The sequence below is a fragment of the Mobula hypostoma genome, chromosome 1 (assembly GCF_963921235.1).
Source record: "Mobula hypostoma chromosome 1, sMobHyp1.1, whole genome shotgun sequence".
NCBI classification, from domain to species: domain Eukaryota; kingdom Metazoa; phylum Chordata; class Chondrichthyes; order Myliobatiformes; family Myliobatidae; genus Mobula; species Mobula hypostoma.
Genome location: NC_086097.1, coordinates 164477951 through 164496475, shown reverse-complemented (window position 1 = coordinate 164496475; position 18525 = coordinate 164477951). Strand labels below are relative to the sequence as shown.

General features: G+C 41.2%; 1 protein-coding gene across 1 annotated transcript in view; it reads right to left on the bottom strand.

Annotated features, from left to right (window-relative positions):
- The window catches only part of rab12 (RAB12, member RAS oncogene family), a 42278-nt gene extending 24011 nt beyond the window's left edge, over positions 1-18267 (bottom strand). Inside the window, exon 1 of the mRNA XM_063059007.1 lies at positions 17907-18267. Coding sequence (XP_062915077.1) covers positions 17907-18174 — 268 coding nt within the window. The 5' untranslated portion in view covers positions 18175-18267. The remainder of the gene's footprint in view (positions 1-17906) is intronic.
- Between the last annotated feature and the right edge of the window lie 258 nt (positions 18268-18525).

The following is an 18525-nucleotide window of genomic DNA, read 5'->3' as shown; positions in this document are numbered from 1 at the left end:
TCCTCTGGCTAAAGAAATGCCCCTTCATCTCTGTCCTGAAGGGACATCCTTCAATTCTGCAGCGGTGTTCTCTGGTCCTAGGCTCTCTCCACTATGGGAATTATCCTCTCTAGGTTCACACTACCTGGGCCTTACAATATTCAACAGGTTTAACTCACATCTAGAACACTACAGCAGACTACAAGCCCCTCAATCCACAAAGTTGCACCAACCTTTTAACTTACCCTAACATCAATCTAACCCTTTTCTCTGACATAAGCCTCCATCTTCTATCATCCATGTGTATATCTAAGTTTCTTTAAATCCCTCCAATCTCTCTCTTTACCACCAACCCTGGCAGGGCGTTCCACACACCCACTACTCTGTGGAAAGACCTTAACTGACATCTTCCCTACATTTTCCTCCAAACACCTTAAAATTATGCCCTCTAGTCCGGGCAGCATCCTGGCAAATCTCCTCTGTATTGTTGCTAAAGCTTCCACATTTTTCCTTTAATGAGGTGACCAGAACTGAAAACAATATTCCAATTGTGGTCTAAACAGAGTTTTATAGAGCTGCAACATTATCACTACAGCTAGAAGGACAAAGTCAACTAAAGCATGGGAAGCAGCCTGTGGACGGTACCCTCCACTACACACATCATCTGACTTTACAGTCACGGAGTCAAAAACCTGAAATTCTTTAATACCTCAAGAACTGCAGTGGTTCAAGAGTGTAGTTTTCCCAACACCTTTGAGGGCAAATAGGAAAAGGCATTAAAACTGGATCAGCATGCGAATCCAACATCACTTGAATGAATACAGTGGGCTCTGTTTAAATGGACCATCAGTTAATCAGTTAGCCATTAATTACTGGGAAAACTTAAAAAAATAAAACTGAAGAGAAAATTGTCAGGATTCCCTTTGTTTATTTGGGACACTTTGCCACTTAGTTGGGACAAGAAACTGTAGCTGAACAGGTTCTAACTAGCGTCAGTTGCATATGCTTGTGGCCATTAGACACTACCCCATGCTTAGAGTGAACAGTTTTTAAATAGCATCAGTTGTGTGTGCTTGTGTTCAAAAAGCAGTGACTATTTTTGTCATTGATAGTTGGCGAGAAATAAGCAGCAAGACAATTCAGAACTGTTTTGGTCATCGTGGTTTCAAGCATTCAGACTTAGAGGTGCCAGAAATAGCTGGGGGTGAAAATGAAATGATTTCACTACTTCAGTAAGTTAGAAACTATGAAGAATTTGAAGTTATCAATAATCATCTTGAATGTTACAATGACAATGAAGATTTGGAGGATGCAATTATTGAAAGCATTGTATGAAGGTAGTCCATTATCCACACTGTGTCTGCACTGATTTTTTCATTGCACACATAGGATGAATTTCTCCAGTGATAACCATTAGGAACGAATATAGTGTTTTATAGTATTGTAGTATTATTGGTAGTGTTCTAATTTGTTCTGTATTTCATTTAAATACATAATTTGTTATTCAGTTTGTCTTTTTTACATCATTTTAACTATTGCCATGAAACCTTAAAATTCAAAGTAAATGTATTATCCAAGTACATACACGTCACCATATACAAACCCAAGATTCATTTTCTAGTGGGTATACTTAATAAATCCATAATAGAATAATAACAATAATGGAATCAATGAAAGATTGCACCGACCAGGCGTTCAACCAGCGTGCAAATACAAAAATAAATAATAATCATAAAACTTCAGCTAATTGAGGCCCCTACTAGCCCCATTAAGCTAGAATCGTGTGCAATCCTGAAGGGTCTCAGACTGAAACATCCACTGTTTACTCTTTTCCATAGATGCTGCCTGGCCTGCTGAGTTCCTCCAAACTTTTGTGTGTGTTGCTTGGATTGGCAGCATCTGCAGAATTTCTCTTGCTAGTGTGCATGTGTCTGTGTAAAATAAATAGCTGATGGCTGTAGGTCTCTTTTCCAGCTCTACCACCCGTGACTCATAATGGGAGATGGTTAGAGAGCAGGATGCCTGAATTCATGAAACACCCAGAGAAACAAAACTAAACAGCAGTGAGAGTGAGAAACAGCAGCAGTGACCCATGACAGTGCAGCTACATTACCTGCCACGGGAAATAGGTGAGCAATCATCTCCAGAGCATCAGGTAAACAGAACAGATCCGGACCACTGGAGACCAGCTGAAGGAGAGCAGGTTGAGTTGGAGTCAGGCATTCACATAAATCTTGTTGTACTGTAAACCTTGACTATCTTTTAAAAAAAAAGTCCCTGTATGAACTTTTGAAAAGCTATTCTACTGCCTTTTAGTGAGTCCCTGAATGAACATTTGAAAAGCTATTGCCCACAAGGCTATAAAATAGAGCTTGTACACAATGATGTATCTGATGATCTTTGGAGGGGCATGTACATCCTTCCTTATTCAAACTTTTTTGTCCACGATAATTTGATTTGGTGGGTTAAGAATGTGGGGCATTGGTGAGTTGTTTAATTGGAGATTTTACTTTGCTAGCTCCCCATCTTTGGGCAAGCTCCTACATGCTCCTAGACTAGCCCTGGACACTAAGATTAGTTTAAACAGAAAAGCAAAATGATGGGAGATACTCAGCAGGTCAGACAACAATTGAAGAGACACAGAGTTAATACTTCAGTTGCATTATACAAGTAGAGTGAGGAAAAGCTTAAAAACAAACTTGTTTTAAGTCGCACAGAAAGATGAGGGACAGAGAGAAAGCTAGATTTTCAGAATCCAAATCAGGTTTATTATGATCACTGATATAGGTTGTGAAACTTGTACTTTGTGGCAATACAATGTAATACATAAAATACTGTAAATTACATTATAATATACACATACATCAACACACATTGGATTCTAGTTAATTGAGCTATTAACTAATTGGTGTAGCTGCTTACACCCTATCCTCGTTATATGCGTCTTCAGACAATGCAGATTCACAGTTATGCGAGGAACCTATTTCTACCAACTTCTCGTTATATACATCCAAAACTCACAGTTATGCGAGCAGCACTGCTTTCTCGCCAATACAAGTCATGTGCGCATCTCTCACAGTCTCACTCCCGCCAGTCTCGCATTGGTTTTGGCAACGTATGGATGTGCGATCTTGCGCTCTTAAACTTTTGTGTTTTTACCTACGGTGCAGTGATTTTGCGCTTGAAATATTTAACTATGTCTCCTAAGCATCCGATGTCAAGTCCTGGGCCATCAGCCAAGTGGCAGAGAACTGCTTTAACATTTGGAAAAAAAGTTGGAAATTATAAACAGGGCGGCGTCAGGTGAAGGTAACACAGCTCTGGGACGCTACCCTGTGCAGTTGCGGGCTATGATAGCTTAGTTAGGCATCACACCAAAGCAGGTGTTTAATGCAGACGAGACCGGGCTTTTTCGGAAGCATATGCTGAAACGCACTTACATAAGTAAGGATGAAAAAACTGCGTCAGGTTTTAAGGCAGCAAAGGATAGATTGACTTTGCTTATGTGTTCCAATGCCGAAGGAGACTGTAAGATGAAGCCTCTCTTAGTTTACTATTCACTTAACCCCCGTGCTCTTAAGGGTTTGAGTAAGAATATGCTTCCTGTCCGCTGGGCAGCTAACAAGAAAGCATGGGTCACTGGTCAAATCTTTAAAGATTGGTTTGCTAATCATTTTGCTGTTGAGGCTGAACACTGCTGCCGGGAACAGAATCTTGCCTTTAAAGCTCTTTTGTTGCTTGACAATGCACCAGCCCCTCCTAAACATCTGGACAGCATTCATCCTAACATAATAGTGCATTTCCTGCCGCCTAACACAACATGGCTGATTCAACCACTCGACCAAGGTGTGATATCCACATTCAAGGCGAATTTTTTACGCCGAACTGTCTCTCAGATGCTGCAAGCAACAGGCGATTCTGAAAATCCCAGGAACTTACCAATGGTGAGGGAATGGTGGAAGTCCTTCAACATCAAACATGCCATCAACAGCAGTGATGAATCCTGGAAAGAGGTCAGGTCTTTCACTCTGAAGCAACTGGTAGGATTTTTTTTTAAGCCTTTGGAACACTTGGCACAAATGGCGATGGACATGGACCCATGTTTAGAACGGAGTCAGCATTTCAGTCATTCCCTGCAGTCAAGCCCTCTTCCCTACAAGCAAATTTATGCTGAAAAACAAAATGCTGCCAAGCAAACAATCCTCACCACTTTCTTCAAACCGGTGTCATCTCCTGCTGCCGACAGTACTGAGAGTTTTGTGAGTCTTCCTTCACCCCTTGCTGTTCTTGATGATCCTGCGACACACAACCATCCACCTCATCCATGTAAAGCTGTCCGACACCACAACAACCACTCATCTCCCAGAGCGAACACACTTGCCACTGTTGGTGCATACTGTACACCCTAGTATGTTAACTTTCTATAAATTATTACGTTGAATATTACCTTAAATTGATGAAATATAAAACAAATGTTGCCTTGTGGTACTGCTTTTGTGTCGTATTGGTATGAAAATGTGAATAAATTACAGATAAAACATATTTAGGTGGCCCTCAAGAACGCATCCCTATTTTCTCCATTTAAATAATTATTCACATTATGCGTCGACTTTGAGGAACGTATCCCCTGCATCTAACGAGGTTAGGGTGCATCTGTGACACAACGTTGCTGAATTGGGACTGGAGACTGCTACGGAACGGTTTCTAACTAGTGTCAGTCATACACAATTGCATGGCTGTTAAGACACTATACTGTGCTTACAGCGAACAGTTTTTAAAAAATTGTCAGTTATGTGTTCGTGTTCAAAAAAGTGATTTTTGTCATTGATATTTAGCAAGAAATAAACAGCAGCACAATTCAAAACTGCTTTCCACCTTTTTGCCAAGTCGATTATGCAGCACATTTTCAAATACCTTTGCATATATCACAGCAATTGCATTTCCCTCATCAATGCTTTGTTCCATTAAAAATATGAAAATAAATGCCAAAATATAATTTCTTTTTCAGAAATCAATTTTTTTTTAAATTAACCCACACCACAAAATGACTATTAAATCCATGCCAAATTCTGGCATTTTCCAACCAGAGGTTAAATTAAGGAATTACATACAATTGAATTCATACCAACACCTTTATGTACAAGTATAACATTTGTACTGTCCTTGTTTCTTTAAATATTTGGAAGATTACAGGAATGGCCCTGTAATTCTGTCCCTCCCTTCCTTCAGCAACGTCAGGTGTACAGGTATCTCATTTGAATTAAGTAATTTATCCACTGAGTGTTGCTCATCATTCTATATCATAAACTTTCTTGAAGCCTGTTGTAATATAGTAATTTAGTAACAGACATATCCTTTGCTTCCATGCATATACAGTTGCAAGTAAAATTACAGTCGGCCCTCCTTATCCGCGAGTTCCGCATGCGTGAATTCAACCAACCACGAATCGAGAAAACCCAGAAGTGCTCTTCCAGCACTTGTTGTTCGAGCATGTACAGACTTCTTTTTTCTTGTTATTATTCCCTAAACAATGCAGTATTACAACTTTTTTACATAGCATTTACATTGTATTAGGTATTTAGAGATGATTTAAAGTATACGGGAGGATGTGCGTAGGTTACCGTGGATCGGGATCGGAAAAAAACCGTAAGTTCTCTTACTAAGTAAGTCGGAACAGGTACATCCAGTATTATTTAGCGTCGGTTAGTCAAATGTTTGTCTTAGTACATAGTATATATTTTACCTTTCTATGCATATAAAACACTTAAGAAACGTATGTTTCAGCGCCAGGCTGGGGAACAGAAATTCCCGAGTTTTATCCAGTGACAGACCGCTCCCGAGCACACTCTCCATCCGTGCCGGGTTGATGTGGAGGATTAAAAACCCAAAATCCCCAAACCCAATAATTAAACCACTGTGTTGCTTAGTGATAATTGTAGCTTTCATCGGGGCAGGGCCTTTCTCATTTTATCCTTTAAAATTGTTCCGATCGTTGATCAACTGTAGCCTAACGCTTTTCCAATGACGGATGGCATTTCACCTCTTTCCAATCGCTTTATTATTTCCACTTCATTTTAAATCGTAATTGTGATTATTTTCGTGAACAGAAACACTGCGGGTTCAGAGCTCCGCCGCTGGGTCCTAATGTCCACCACATTTAGACAGGTTGAATAAGGGACTTGAGCATCTGTGTTTCTTGATATCCACGAGGGGTCCCTGAACCAATCCCTCGCGGATAAGGAGGGCCAACTGTACTTGGTCATCTGCATTAATTATTCATAAAATGTGGTCTAAATTTCACCCAAGTCACAAAATAGACAAACACAATCTGCCTAAACTAATACACATAAACAACTGCACTACTTCTTGTACATCAATTAAGCAATCGCAGTCTAGGTTCAAAGGAGTATGTGAACCTCTGGGGTACATCTCATTGACTGGAATACCTGCTACAAAAGCTATTTGGAGTTGGGTGTTCCAATCAATGAGATGAGATTGGAGGGAGAGGTAGAGGTACCCTGCCCTATAAAATAGATACACGAAGTCAGGTTATTGACAGAGCCTGCTCTTCTCAAGAAAGATCTGTTTATGTGCAGCATACCTTGATCAAAACAACTTTCAGGAGACCTCAGATGCACAAAGCTAGAAAAGGCTACAAAAGCATTTCTAAAGACCCGAGTGTTTATCAGTCAACAGCAAGAGAAATTGTCCACAAATGGAGGAAATTCAGTACGGTTGCTACTCTCCCTAGGAGTGGGCATCCTGCAAAGATCATACCAAGAGCACAATGTGCAATTCTGAAGGAGGTGAAAAGAACCCAAGGGTAACGGTGGAAGATCTGCAGAAATCTCTAGAACTTGCTAAAAACTCTGTGCATATGTCCGCTATTTAAGAAAAACACTGAACAAGAATGGTGTTCATGGAAGGACACCAAGGAGGAAACCACTGCTCTCCAAAAAAAAAAATTACTGCACGTACAAAGACCACCCGGATAATCCACAACACTTCTGGGACAACGTTCTGTGGGCACACGGGACAAAAGCTGCACTTTCTGGCAGAAATGTACACTGCAATGTTTGGAGGAAAAAGAACAGTGCGCATGTACACCAAAACCTCATCCCAACTGTGAAGCATGGTGGAACGAGCATCAGGGTTTGGATCTGCTTTGCTGCCTCAGGACCTGGGCAGACTGCAATCGTTGAGGAAACAACGAATTCAAAATTGTACTTCCTACAAAGCGAAACCTAATAGCATGAATGGCAGCGATGCTTCACTACCAGATGAACTCAACAACTTCTATGAATGCTTTGAAAGGGAGAACACAACTACAGTTGTGAAGATCCCTGTTGTACCTGATGACCCTGTGATCTCTGTCTCAGAGGCCGATGTTAGACTGCCTTTAAAGAGAGTGAACCCTCGCAAGGCAGAAAATCCCGATGAAGTACCTGGTAAGGCTCTGAAAAACTGTGCCAACCAACTAGCGGGAGTATTCAAGGACATTTTCAACCTTTATCTGCTACGGGTGGAAGTTCCCACTTGCTTCAAAAAAGCAACAATTATACCAGTGCAAGAAGAATAATGTGGGCTGCCCTAATGACTATCGCCCGGTAGCACTCACATCGATAGTGATGAAATGCTTTGAGAGGTTGGTCATGACTAGACTGAACTCCTGCCTCAGGAAGGACCTGGACCCATTGCAATTTGCCTATCGCCACAGTAGGTCAACAGCAGACGCAATCTCAATGGCTCTCCACATGGCTTTCGAGCACCTGGACAACATAAACACCTATGTCAGGATGCTGTTCATCAACTATAGCTCAGCATTTAATACCACCATTCCCACAAACCTGATTGAGAAGTTGCAGAACCTGGGCTTCTGTACCTTACTCTGTAATTGAATCCTCGACTTCCTAACCGGAAGTCCACAATTTGTGCGGATTGGTGATAACATATTCTTCTTGCTGACGATCAACACTGGCACACCGCGGGGTGTGTGCTTAGTCCACTGCTCTACTCTCTATATACACATGACTGTGTGGTTAAGCATAACTCAAATACATCTATAAATTTGCTGACAATACAACCATTGTTGGTAGAATCTCAGGTGGTGACGAGGGGGCATAAAGGAGTGAGATATGCCAACTAGTGGAGTGGTGCCACAGCAATAACCTGACACTGAACGTCAGTAAGATGAAAGAGCTGATTGTGGACTTCAGGACGGGTAAGACAAAGGAACACGTACCAATCCTCATAGAGGGTTCAAAAGTGGAGAGAGTGAGCAGCTTCAAGTTCCTGGGTGTCAAAATCTCTGAGGATCCAACCTAGTCCCAACATATCCATGTAGTTATAAAGGCAAGACAGCGACTATACTAGGAGCTTGAAGAAATTTGGCATGTCAACAATGCACTCAAAAACTTCTATAGTTGTACCATGGAGAGCATTCTGACAGGCTGCATCACTGTCTGGTATAGAGGGGCTACTGCACAGGACCAGGTGAAGCTGCAGAAGGTAATAAATCTAGTCAGCTCTATCTTGAGTACTAGCCTACAAAGTACCCAGGGAGTAGTGTCTCAGAATGGCAGCGTCTATTATTAAGGATCTCCAGCACCCAGGGCATGCCCTTTTCTCACTGTTACCATCAGGTAGGAGGTACAGAAGCCTGAAGGCACACACTCAGCGATTCAGGAACAGCTTCTTCCTCTCTGCCATCCGATTCCTAAATGAACATTGAAGCTTTGGACACTAACTCACTTTTTAAAAAAATATATATTTTTGCACATTTTTTAATCTATTCAATATATGTAACTAATTTACTTGTTTATTTATTATTTTATATTTTTTATTTTTATATTTTCATATTTTTTCCCTCTCTGCGAGATTATGTATTACATTGAACTGGTGCTGTTGCTGCTAAGTTAACAAATCTCACATCACCTGCTGGTGATAATAAACCTGATTCTGATTGAAGACATTTTACAGGAGAATGTCAGGGTAGCAGTCCATCACCTGAAGCTTAATAGAAGTTGGTTGATGCAACATGACAATGATCCGAAACACAAAAGTAATCAACAATAGAATGGTTTAAAAAGAAGAAAATTTGTGTTTTGGAATTGCCGTGTCAGAGTCCAAACCTTAACCCAATTGAGATGCTGTGGCATTACTTGAAGAGAGCTGTTCATGCAAGGTATCCCAGAAATATTGATGAATTGAAACAGTTCTGCATGGAGGAATGGTCTAAAATTCCCCCTCACCATTGTACAAGTCTGATCAGCAGTTACAGGAAAAGTTTCGTGGAGGTTATTGCTGCTAAATGAGGTTCTGCCAGTTACTAAGTACAAGGGTTCACATACTTCTTCCAGCCAGGACTGTGAATGATTAAACACGAAACGATAAATATGAAAAATTTAACTGTTTTTGTGTTATTAGTTGAAACAGATTAAGTCTATTACCGTGACTTAGATGAAGATCAGACCACATTTTATGAGTAATAAATGCAGAAAACCAGGTAACCTCAAAGGGTTCATAAGCCTTTTTTTTTGCAAATGTACTCCATTGTTAATGTTTACTATCTCTTCCCATTACTAAAATGATAGAACTGGGGGCTTGCACATTTTTGCCAGACCCACTTCATAGATTTTACAATGCACAATTGAGTTTGCACATAACCTGTAAAATATGTCTTGATTAGCAGTAGCTGTGATGGGTCTTTGCCTTACATTCTTCTTATATCTTACTTAAAAAAAAAGAGATACAGCATCAAACAGGCCCTTCGGCCCATCAGGCTGCACCTAGCAATCTACCACTTAACTATTGCCTAATTACAGGGCTATTTACGATGGCCAATAAACCCACTAACCAGTATGTCTTTGGAGTTTGAGAGGAAACCAGTACATCCAGAGGAAATCCATGTGGTCAAGGGGGAGAACATACAAAACCCTTACAGCTGGTACCAGAATTGAACTTTGAACTCCAACATCCCAAGCTGTAACAGATTCACACTACGCTTCATCAGTTCCAAAATAAACAACCAAACTGCTGGAGGAACACATCTAGTCAGGCAGCATCTGTGGAGAAAAAATAGACAGTTGATGTTTTGGGTCAAAGTGTCTTGACTTGAAACATCAACTGACCATTCCCCTCTATAGATCCTACCTGATCTGCTGAGTTCCTCTAGCAATTTGATTTTTTTTTGTTTCAGGATCTGTAGCCTTGTTTCCTCTCATTAAATCAAAGGTTCACAACTTTTTCTTGCAACTGTGTATGAGCAAATATCATGATGAATCTTTATAAAATACGAGTGCAGGCTCAGCTGGAGTATTGTACCCAATACTGGGTGCTACACCTTAGACAAGATGCAAGGGTTTTTGAGGCTAAAGAAAAGATTTACTGAAACTATTTCATGAAAAGAAGTTTTATGTTATGCAGACAGATCAGAGAAGTTGGGGATATTCTCCTTGGAATAGAGCAGATGTGGAGAGGATCTGAAAGAATAATGTTCCTATGGCAGAAGCAATAAGGTCTATAGACCATAAAATACAAGAAGACTGGCAAAAGAAGCAAAACTATCACAAGGGAATTAATAAAATGAAGAGAATGGTTAGGGTATGGGATGTACTGACAGTGCAGTAGTGGAAGCAATTTTGATTGCAACATTCAAAATAAATTGGTTAAGTATCAGACATTAGAGAATTTGCAGGGCTACAGGGTATGAAAAGGACAGGAGGTCAAGCCAGACTGCACTTGCAGAGGGTCAGTACAATATGATAGACTGAATGGCAACCTTCTGTGCTCCAACTATATTGAGAGTTCATAACAGTACACTCAATATAATAGCACTTGGACTTTCTTGACCCCTTTCCTTTTTTTCATCTCATAGTAACATATACAAGCAGATAATTGACCGAGCGTTTTGCAAAAGGAATTAAGTCACAATACGATAATATTCTTTGCAAACCATGCCCTAAAATGTGATTTTAAAATCTGCAACATTAAGTTTCTATAGTTACTGCAATGGATAAACTTCCTACCTTCCTCCTTGGTCACAGAACAAATCAAGGCTGTAAATTATAGACTACATTTAATAAAAACAGAGGAAAAAAATCATAAGTACACATTGGCTTCCCCTTTTAAGAAAATCTGGAGCCATTCTCCATAAAGAAAATTTTCAATCAATAGTGAGTGGTCCAATAAAAAGCAGGAATGGAAGTTGAAAAGAGACTCTGATAACATCTGAGAACAGCAAATAGTTCTCGCTAATTACAAGAAGATTTTTTTTTAAATGGCAGAACTGAAGTTCCAAATTTTAAAGGGAAGTTGTTGCAAGCAATGAACAAGAGCATCAGGAAGGGAAGCAACATCAGCAAATTTTAAGAACAGTTAAATGAGAAAATTAACCTTCATTTCCTTATACTCTTGATCAGATTCAACAAATATGAATTGGAAAGGGTTTTACAATAATTATTCAGGGCTAAAGCCTAATACCATGAGGTTACGCTTCATCAGCTTAAAAAAAATTAAAGACAATACTGAAACTTAATGGGATCCAATAAGGTGTATAGTAAAAACATTTCATCTGAGTAAAGGCAATACAATGCTAACTTGAGCTAAGGGCAATTCACACAGGGCAAGTACATTTGCCTCTTTTGCATTAGAGAAACCAAACAGATGGAGTGTTTACTTTGCAGAGCACTTAGGCTACATCCATACTAGACTGGATAAATCCGTAACCGAAACCTTTTCTCTTCCTTTTAACCCTCCATCCAAACTAAAACGGTGTTTTCATCCCCCGAAAACGGAGATTTTCAGAAACGGTCTCCAGGGTGAATAAATCTGAAAACACCTAATATCCATCGTAGTGTGTACGGGGTAACCAAAGCTTTTTAAAACCGCTGTCATGACGTGACAGAACAGATGGTGGCAGCGTGGCATTTCATTGTTTTCTTGAACGCACAACCTAACAATTTCAGAACAAACGGCAACCAGACGAAGCCAGAAGAGTTAGAAATGTACTGACCAAATACTTTGAACCATAGCTTACTGAATAAATAAGTATATTCACTTTGCCCAGTTTTATGTCCTTCCTTGTATGAAGGTGGTTTACCTATTTATGCAAGTACTTCTCTGACAATAAATGAGCAACAGCCTAATGTAACATTGTATGGAAATACAAGATAACAATGATGCAGACATGTTTTATACATTTAACAAGGTGCTTTATTAATGCAACAGAGTTAGTCAGTTTTTCAGTGTTCGTCGTCAGCTGGGTCATACTGTCCGTGAACTCCCTGTTGGTTGGCTCCATACGCTCCATTATTTGTTTTTTCTAGTTTTAAGTCCTCCTGCGCGAGAGTCAAGAGCAATTCCTTTTAAGTTTTTCTACTCCGTAACTGGACAAATGTGCACCAAGTAGACCGTTTCCTCTTCGCTTGTTTTCTGTGAGTCCTGCACATGCCCAGTAGGAGGAGATTTGCCCAAATATCCGTTCTAATGTGGAAGGAGATATTTTGAAAAACGCTTGGTGCGGATGCCTATCGTTTTTAAGCGAAACCAGCATTTTCAAAATTATCCGGTCTAGTGTGGACGTAGCCTTAGATCTGTCTGTGAGTTGATCTTGAGCTTCCTGTTGTATTCCACTTTAATACTCAGTCCCACTTCTATTCCAACTCATCTGTCTGCAAGCTCTTCCACTGCCACGATTAGGCTCAATCTTGGCTATAGTCTGGGCATTTTGTAATTTTCTGGAAAGAACACGATTTTTCCAACTTCAGATCAACCCTTTCATATCATCATGCTTGTATCTTTCACACGTCATTTCTATCAAACACTTTGCTAATGATCAGCCCTGATGTTATTATCACCTGACCTGCTTCAACCAATCTTCATTTAGTCCTGTCCAGACGAAGGATCTCAACCCAAAATATTGACTGCCTATTCAGCTCCACAGCTGGGAGACCGTTTCGCTGAACACCTACGCTCTGTCCGCCAGAGAAAGCAAGATCAGTGGCCACACATTTTAATTCCACATCCCATTCCCATTCTGATAGGTCTATCCACGGCCTCCTCTACTGTCAAGATGAAGCCACACTCAGGTTGGAGGAACAACACCTTATATTCCGTCTGGGTAGCCTCCAACCTGATGGCATGAATATTGACTTCTCTAACTTCCGTTAATGCCCCTCCTCCCCTTCACACCCCATCCCTTATTTATTTTATATATTTTTTATTTTCCCTCTTTTTTTTCTTCTCCCTCTGTCCCTCTCACAATAACTCCTTGCCTGCTCTCCACCCTCTGGGCTCCCCTGCCCCCTTCTCCTTCTCCCCAGGCTTCCCGTCCCATGATCCTCTCCCTTCTCCAGCTCTTAGATTCACCTCTCCCCTCCTGTCTTCTCCTATCATTTCGGATCTCCCCCCCGCCCCTCACTTTCAAATCTCTTACTATCTCTTCTTTCAGTTAGTCCTGACGAAGGGTCCCGACCCAAAACGCCAACTGTACCTCTTCCCAAAGATGCTGCCTGGCCTGCTGTTTTCAAGATTGAGATTGTTTGGGGCAAACAAAAATATTGTACAAATTGTAAATTATTCAGTATGGAAAATTTATCAAATTGGATTACCGCAAACAATCCCACCACACCAAATCCAATTTCCAATACCACTGTCGTATCTGTCCCCTCTTGCAACCATTGTATATACAACTCAACTTCGGCAATTTAACTCACTTCATTCCCAAGCCAATTGGATTCAACAGCACTTAATTTTTACTTCTTAGCCTTAAGTTAAAATTATTTTTCGATCAGTAACTCTGACACAGAGAGAATGGTACTGTTCGAACTCAGCTATGGATTTGGTAGAATCTCACCACTGAATCAGCAGAATCCTAGTATGTCTTCCTTCAGAAACAAGCACTGATGCTTAAAATAACTCTTCAGTGCAGTACTGAAGGATGATGATACCAGCCTTCAGAAGAAATGTTGAACTAAGACCCAATTTGCACTCTTAAGGTGGATGTGGAAAAGCCCATACTGCTACTTCCAGTGTACAACAATCCCTCGGCCGACATCCTCCAGATAGTCTACGGAACAACTTATTTTACTTCTTTTATGCCTGTTTTTCATCTTAAATGTATTTCTGGAACTGTTAGAGCCTGAGATTTACAGTTCAGAGATCAATTGAGTGCTCCAACGCCTTGCTGTCTCAGAGAAGATTCGGGGAAGCAAGTGCCTTTGAGGTGAAGAAACCTAGAGATGGGATGCAAGCTGATGCCCGACTTCATTTCGATGATTAAAGCATCCGTTAATAGCTGATTAAAGCGTCGAGGAAGATTGAGACATTGAGGCAAATGCAGGGTTCAGTGCCGACTGCTTGCTTTTTGATTGCTGATAGATCCCTCTGCTGCCAGATAAGTTTGTGAACGGCCTATCAACGTCTGGAGCTCACTGTGGCAGGCAGATAGGCCTCTGCACTTGTGTGGTGTCTCTCTCTTTCGATGATGTTGGAGAGTGTTATTGTGGTTCTGGATTCATGAATTGGACTATTGCATTTATGGACTGTGGACTTTTTCAGACTTATGTTTTTTATATTCTGTGTTTCTGCCTGTTTCTGTTTTGTTCTGCAGGGGTAGGGAGTTGGGGGGGGGTGGGTTAATGTTCTTGTCACGTCTTGTTAAGTTTTTTTGTGCTGAGGGTGGAGGGTTTGATGATTGGGTTGCCGTTCTTTTTTGTATGGGGGAGGTGGGTTTGATGTTTCACTCTGAGTGACTTTCATGGCTATCCAGAGAGAACACACCTCAGTGTACGTTTGGATATATACATTGAGTCTTTGAAAAAGAGTAGTGGCGTTATTCCCAATACACTCAGTAAACATTGAGAAAAAAATTACGTTGATATCTTGACAGGCTCTTCCTCCTACATTATAACCTATTTGTTTGAAACCGAAGGGCGATCAAATGGCATTGATTCAGGCGTTATCCTTTTCACAGCTACACAGTCCCAATCTCTAATATTCCTACGACGACCTTCAACAACTTGTCCTTTTACTCTACTCCCCATTTTTATTTGCTTAAATTGTATTGCCTCTTGGCTTTTACAATAACCCCAACCACTTATTCTTTATACTCAAGTTAATTATTTCCTGATTTTTTTTTGCTCCAGTTTCTTGGGGAAAAATAGTGCATCCACCAGGCTTCACTACTGCCCCAAGCTAAAACATCTGATCCTCAAAAAGCAGTACAAAATCACCAATTCAATGATGACTGCATATTGATAACCAAACTTGCGTGACTTTAATATTTTCAATACTTTTAATGCTGCAGCACAATCCTGGGCCTGAAGTTCGTATTGCTGAGAACTTTGCAAGCACATGGGATCATGTAGTCTGAACACATTCAGCATACCTCATTTTCCAGGATGCATCAGTGCCATTCAATCTGTTTACTGAACAGCAGATAAGCCACCTCAACAGCGTTTTAATCAGACACTGCTTTGGTAATTGAAGTATAAAGGCTACAAAGGTATGCTTACATTGAGGTACAACTTCAATTATGCCCTAGTTGACTCCAAACTACTGTGCAAATTTTTCAATCACTGCCTTATGTCCTAAGATTTATTAACTTGCAGTAGCAGTACAATGATAAATATAGGAAAAAACTGAATTACACTAAGTTTAATGTAAATATAAATTACATAGTTAAATTAAGATAAGCAGTGAAAAATCAGAAATTTTACAAAAAGTCGTGAGATGGTGCTCATGGGTTCAATGTCCATTTAGAAATTGGATGGCAGAGGGCAAGAAGCTGTCCCTGAATTACTGAATCATATTATCAACAGAGAAAAGCTGGTGGTGCAACTTTTCGCCTGCAATCAGGGAGGTAATCAGTGAGCCTCAGATGAAATTTTTCCATGGTGATCACTCCCAACGAAATGAAGGAGAAATTGGGAAAATATGCGTCATTTCTATCCCTAGAATTGCACACCAGCTCTATGCATAATACAATGGAGTTACTATCTCATGCAGAACTGCATTATTTCTCACAGTCAGTGAAGAACTGCTGTTTAGTTTCCTTCTGATCATACCAAGGATTATGTTTCAAAACAAAATCTGAAGTAAGCACACAGGCTTACACAATGCCAAGATCAGCAAGGATGGTGCTTTCTCCAACTTTCATCCAGCTCAAAAAAACTCTAATGACCTAAGAGGCTGAATTTCTAGTAGCCTGAGAGGATGGAAGATGGCTATCTGAGACTGACCAACCATACAAAACAGTCCAAGTTCATAAGCTCTAAAGTGGATGGAGGATGCAAGTCAATGAGACTGCAGCTTTATCTGGGATGTGGAATAAACATTTTCTTCACAAAATACTAGCAAAATTCAGAAAGATGAGCCATAACATCTACTATACAAGACTGTACTAGGCAGAACATACTATTTTAACCTGTAATTTGGTTCTCTTTCCACAGGGGCCGCCTGAACTGCAGAGCATTTCCATTATCAGGCGCTTTTGTAAACAGTAACTGCAGCTTTTAAAAAAAAATTTTCTAGGTAGTACTTGTTGCTTTCACATGTTTAATATAGTTTCTGACCCCAATCATTAACACTTTACATTGAAGCTCCAAGTACAATATTATGAAGAAAGTTTGATCTAAGCAGTATCTGAAAATCTATTCAGATTAATTTGGGAAAGTTAATAAATTACTTTGTGAATAAGTCAAATTTGCAAATAAATACGTCCCCCACACTTCAATATCCAAAATAGGAGTTATTAGCAGATCAGACACCATGTAGAGTATTCTGGGAGAATTCTGGTGGAAAGAAAGGCAAAAAAAGACTGAGGCTAGGGAGAAAAGTGGACCATTATGCAAGGGAAAGGGTTAGCTTCCTGCAAGTAGTCAAGCCCTCTGATCAGGATGGTGACAGTTGTGGAGTATTGAAGGGAAGGCCGCAAGAAGGGTCTGAACCCAAAATGTCAGCGGTCTATTTCCTCCTGCACATGTTGCCTTAACAATGCTGCGTTCCTCCAGCAGTTTGTGTTAACCCATCATCTGCATCGTGGTGTCATGTGGATCACAAGACTATCAAACTCCTGAGTCGTAAGAACAACAGAGCCAAATCCCCAACCAAAGTGACTGGACAAGGAGAAAGGTCCACAGCTGTCAGACCCTTGATTCCCCAATAAGAGTGCAGAGAAAATTTACAAGGGAGTTGCCAGGACTTCAGGACCAGAGTTAAAGGGAAAGGTTGAACAGGTTAGGACTTCATTCACTAAGGCTGAGGAGAGGGAGAGGGAGAGGATCAAGAATACAAAATTATGAATGGTATAGGTATATAGAATAAATGCAAGCAGGCTTTTTCTAGAACTAGAGGTCATGTGGTAACCGTGAAAGGTGAAATGTTTAAGGGGAACATGAAAGGCAACTTCTTCATTCAGAAGGTGGTGAGAGTGTGGAACGAGCTGCCAACAGAAGTGGTGGATGGGTTTGATTTCAACAATTATGAGAAATTTGAATAGGTAATGGATGGGAGGAGTATGGAGAGCTACATTCCGGGCTCAGGTCAATATGACTAGTTCGGCGTAAACTAGATGGACCGAAGGGCCCGTTTCTGTGCTATGACTCCATGACAGAAGTGCCAAACTCCTGGAAGAGACTACAGGAAATCTAGTCTACCTATCCAGAGTAAATGAGGTTTAAAGGGACCAGCACTCTTGGATAACATCCTGCTGGGGTTGGGGTGTCGGACTGAGGTAGCAAAGGCTGAGATAGTGGAGCTGGGCAGGTTGGTGTGGGGAGGGGATGTAACCGGGGGAGCACAGTAACCCCAGACAGGCTGGGGGCGTCTATAAAATAACAGTCCGGCAATAAGCAGAGCTTCGGCCAGAGAAACAGCAAGGCCCGAAGCCCAACTGGCGCCGCCTCCTCCTTCCCTTCCCCACATACCGACGGTGGATTTGCAGGCCTCGCTGAACGTGTCGTCCGTGAAGCGCTCCATCAAGCTGGTCTTGCCCACGCCCCGGCTGCCGATGATGATCACCTGAAGTTTGTAGTCGGCCGGCCGCGGCGGCTGCCTCCGGCGGCGGGAGTTGGCCGGGCTCGGCGAAGCCCCGCCGCTGGTCGACAAGCTGTTAGCCGACACGGACCTGGAGTTGGAGCTCAGCCCCCCGCCTCCACCGACCCCCTTCCTCCGTGGCACGGCTGCCCGCTCCATCGGCTCGCCACTCTCAACTACCCCCAGCCCTTCCGCCCTTCCTTCCGCCAACAACAAATCTCCTCCAGGCTGACTGTCCGCACTCTTCCAGTATCCCAGACAGCACCACGAGGGTCATCTTACGTCATGCCCACTCCTCATTAATATTAATTACCAAAATCGCCCCGTGTGGGTGGTTGGTGGAAAAGCAACCAAATATGTTCAGTTACATGATGAACTCAATTTTCTCAGGGCACAAATGTCAAATTTTAGCGGATATATTTAAAAGTAGATTGATTCATATAATATATGTAGTACTTTTAGACAGAAGTGGTGGGTGCCTAGAATGTGCTGCCCTGGGGGTTTGGTGGA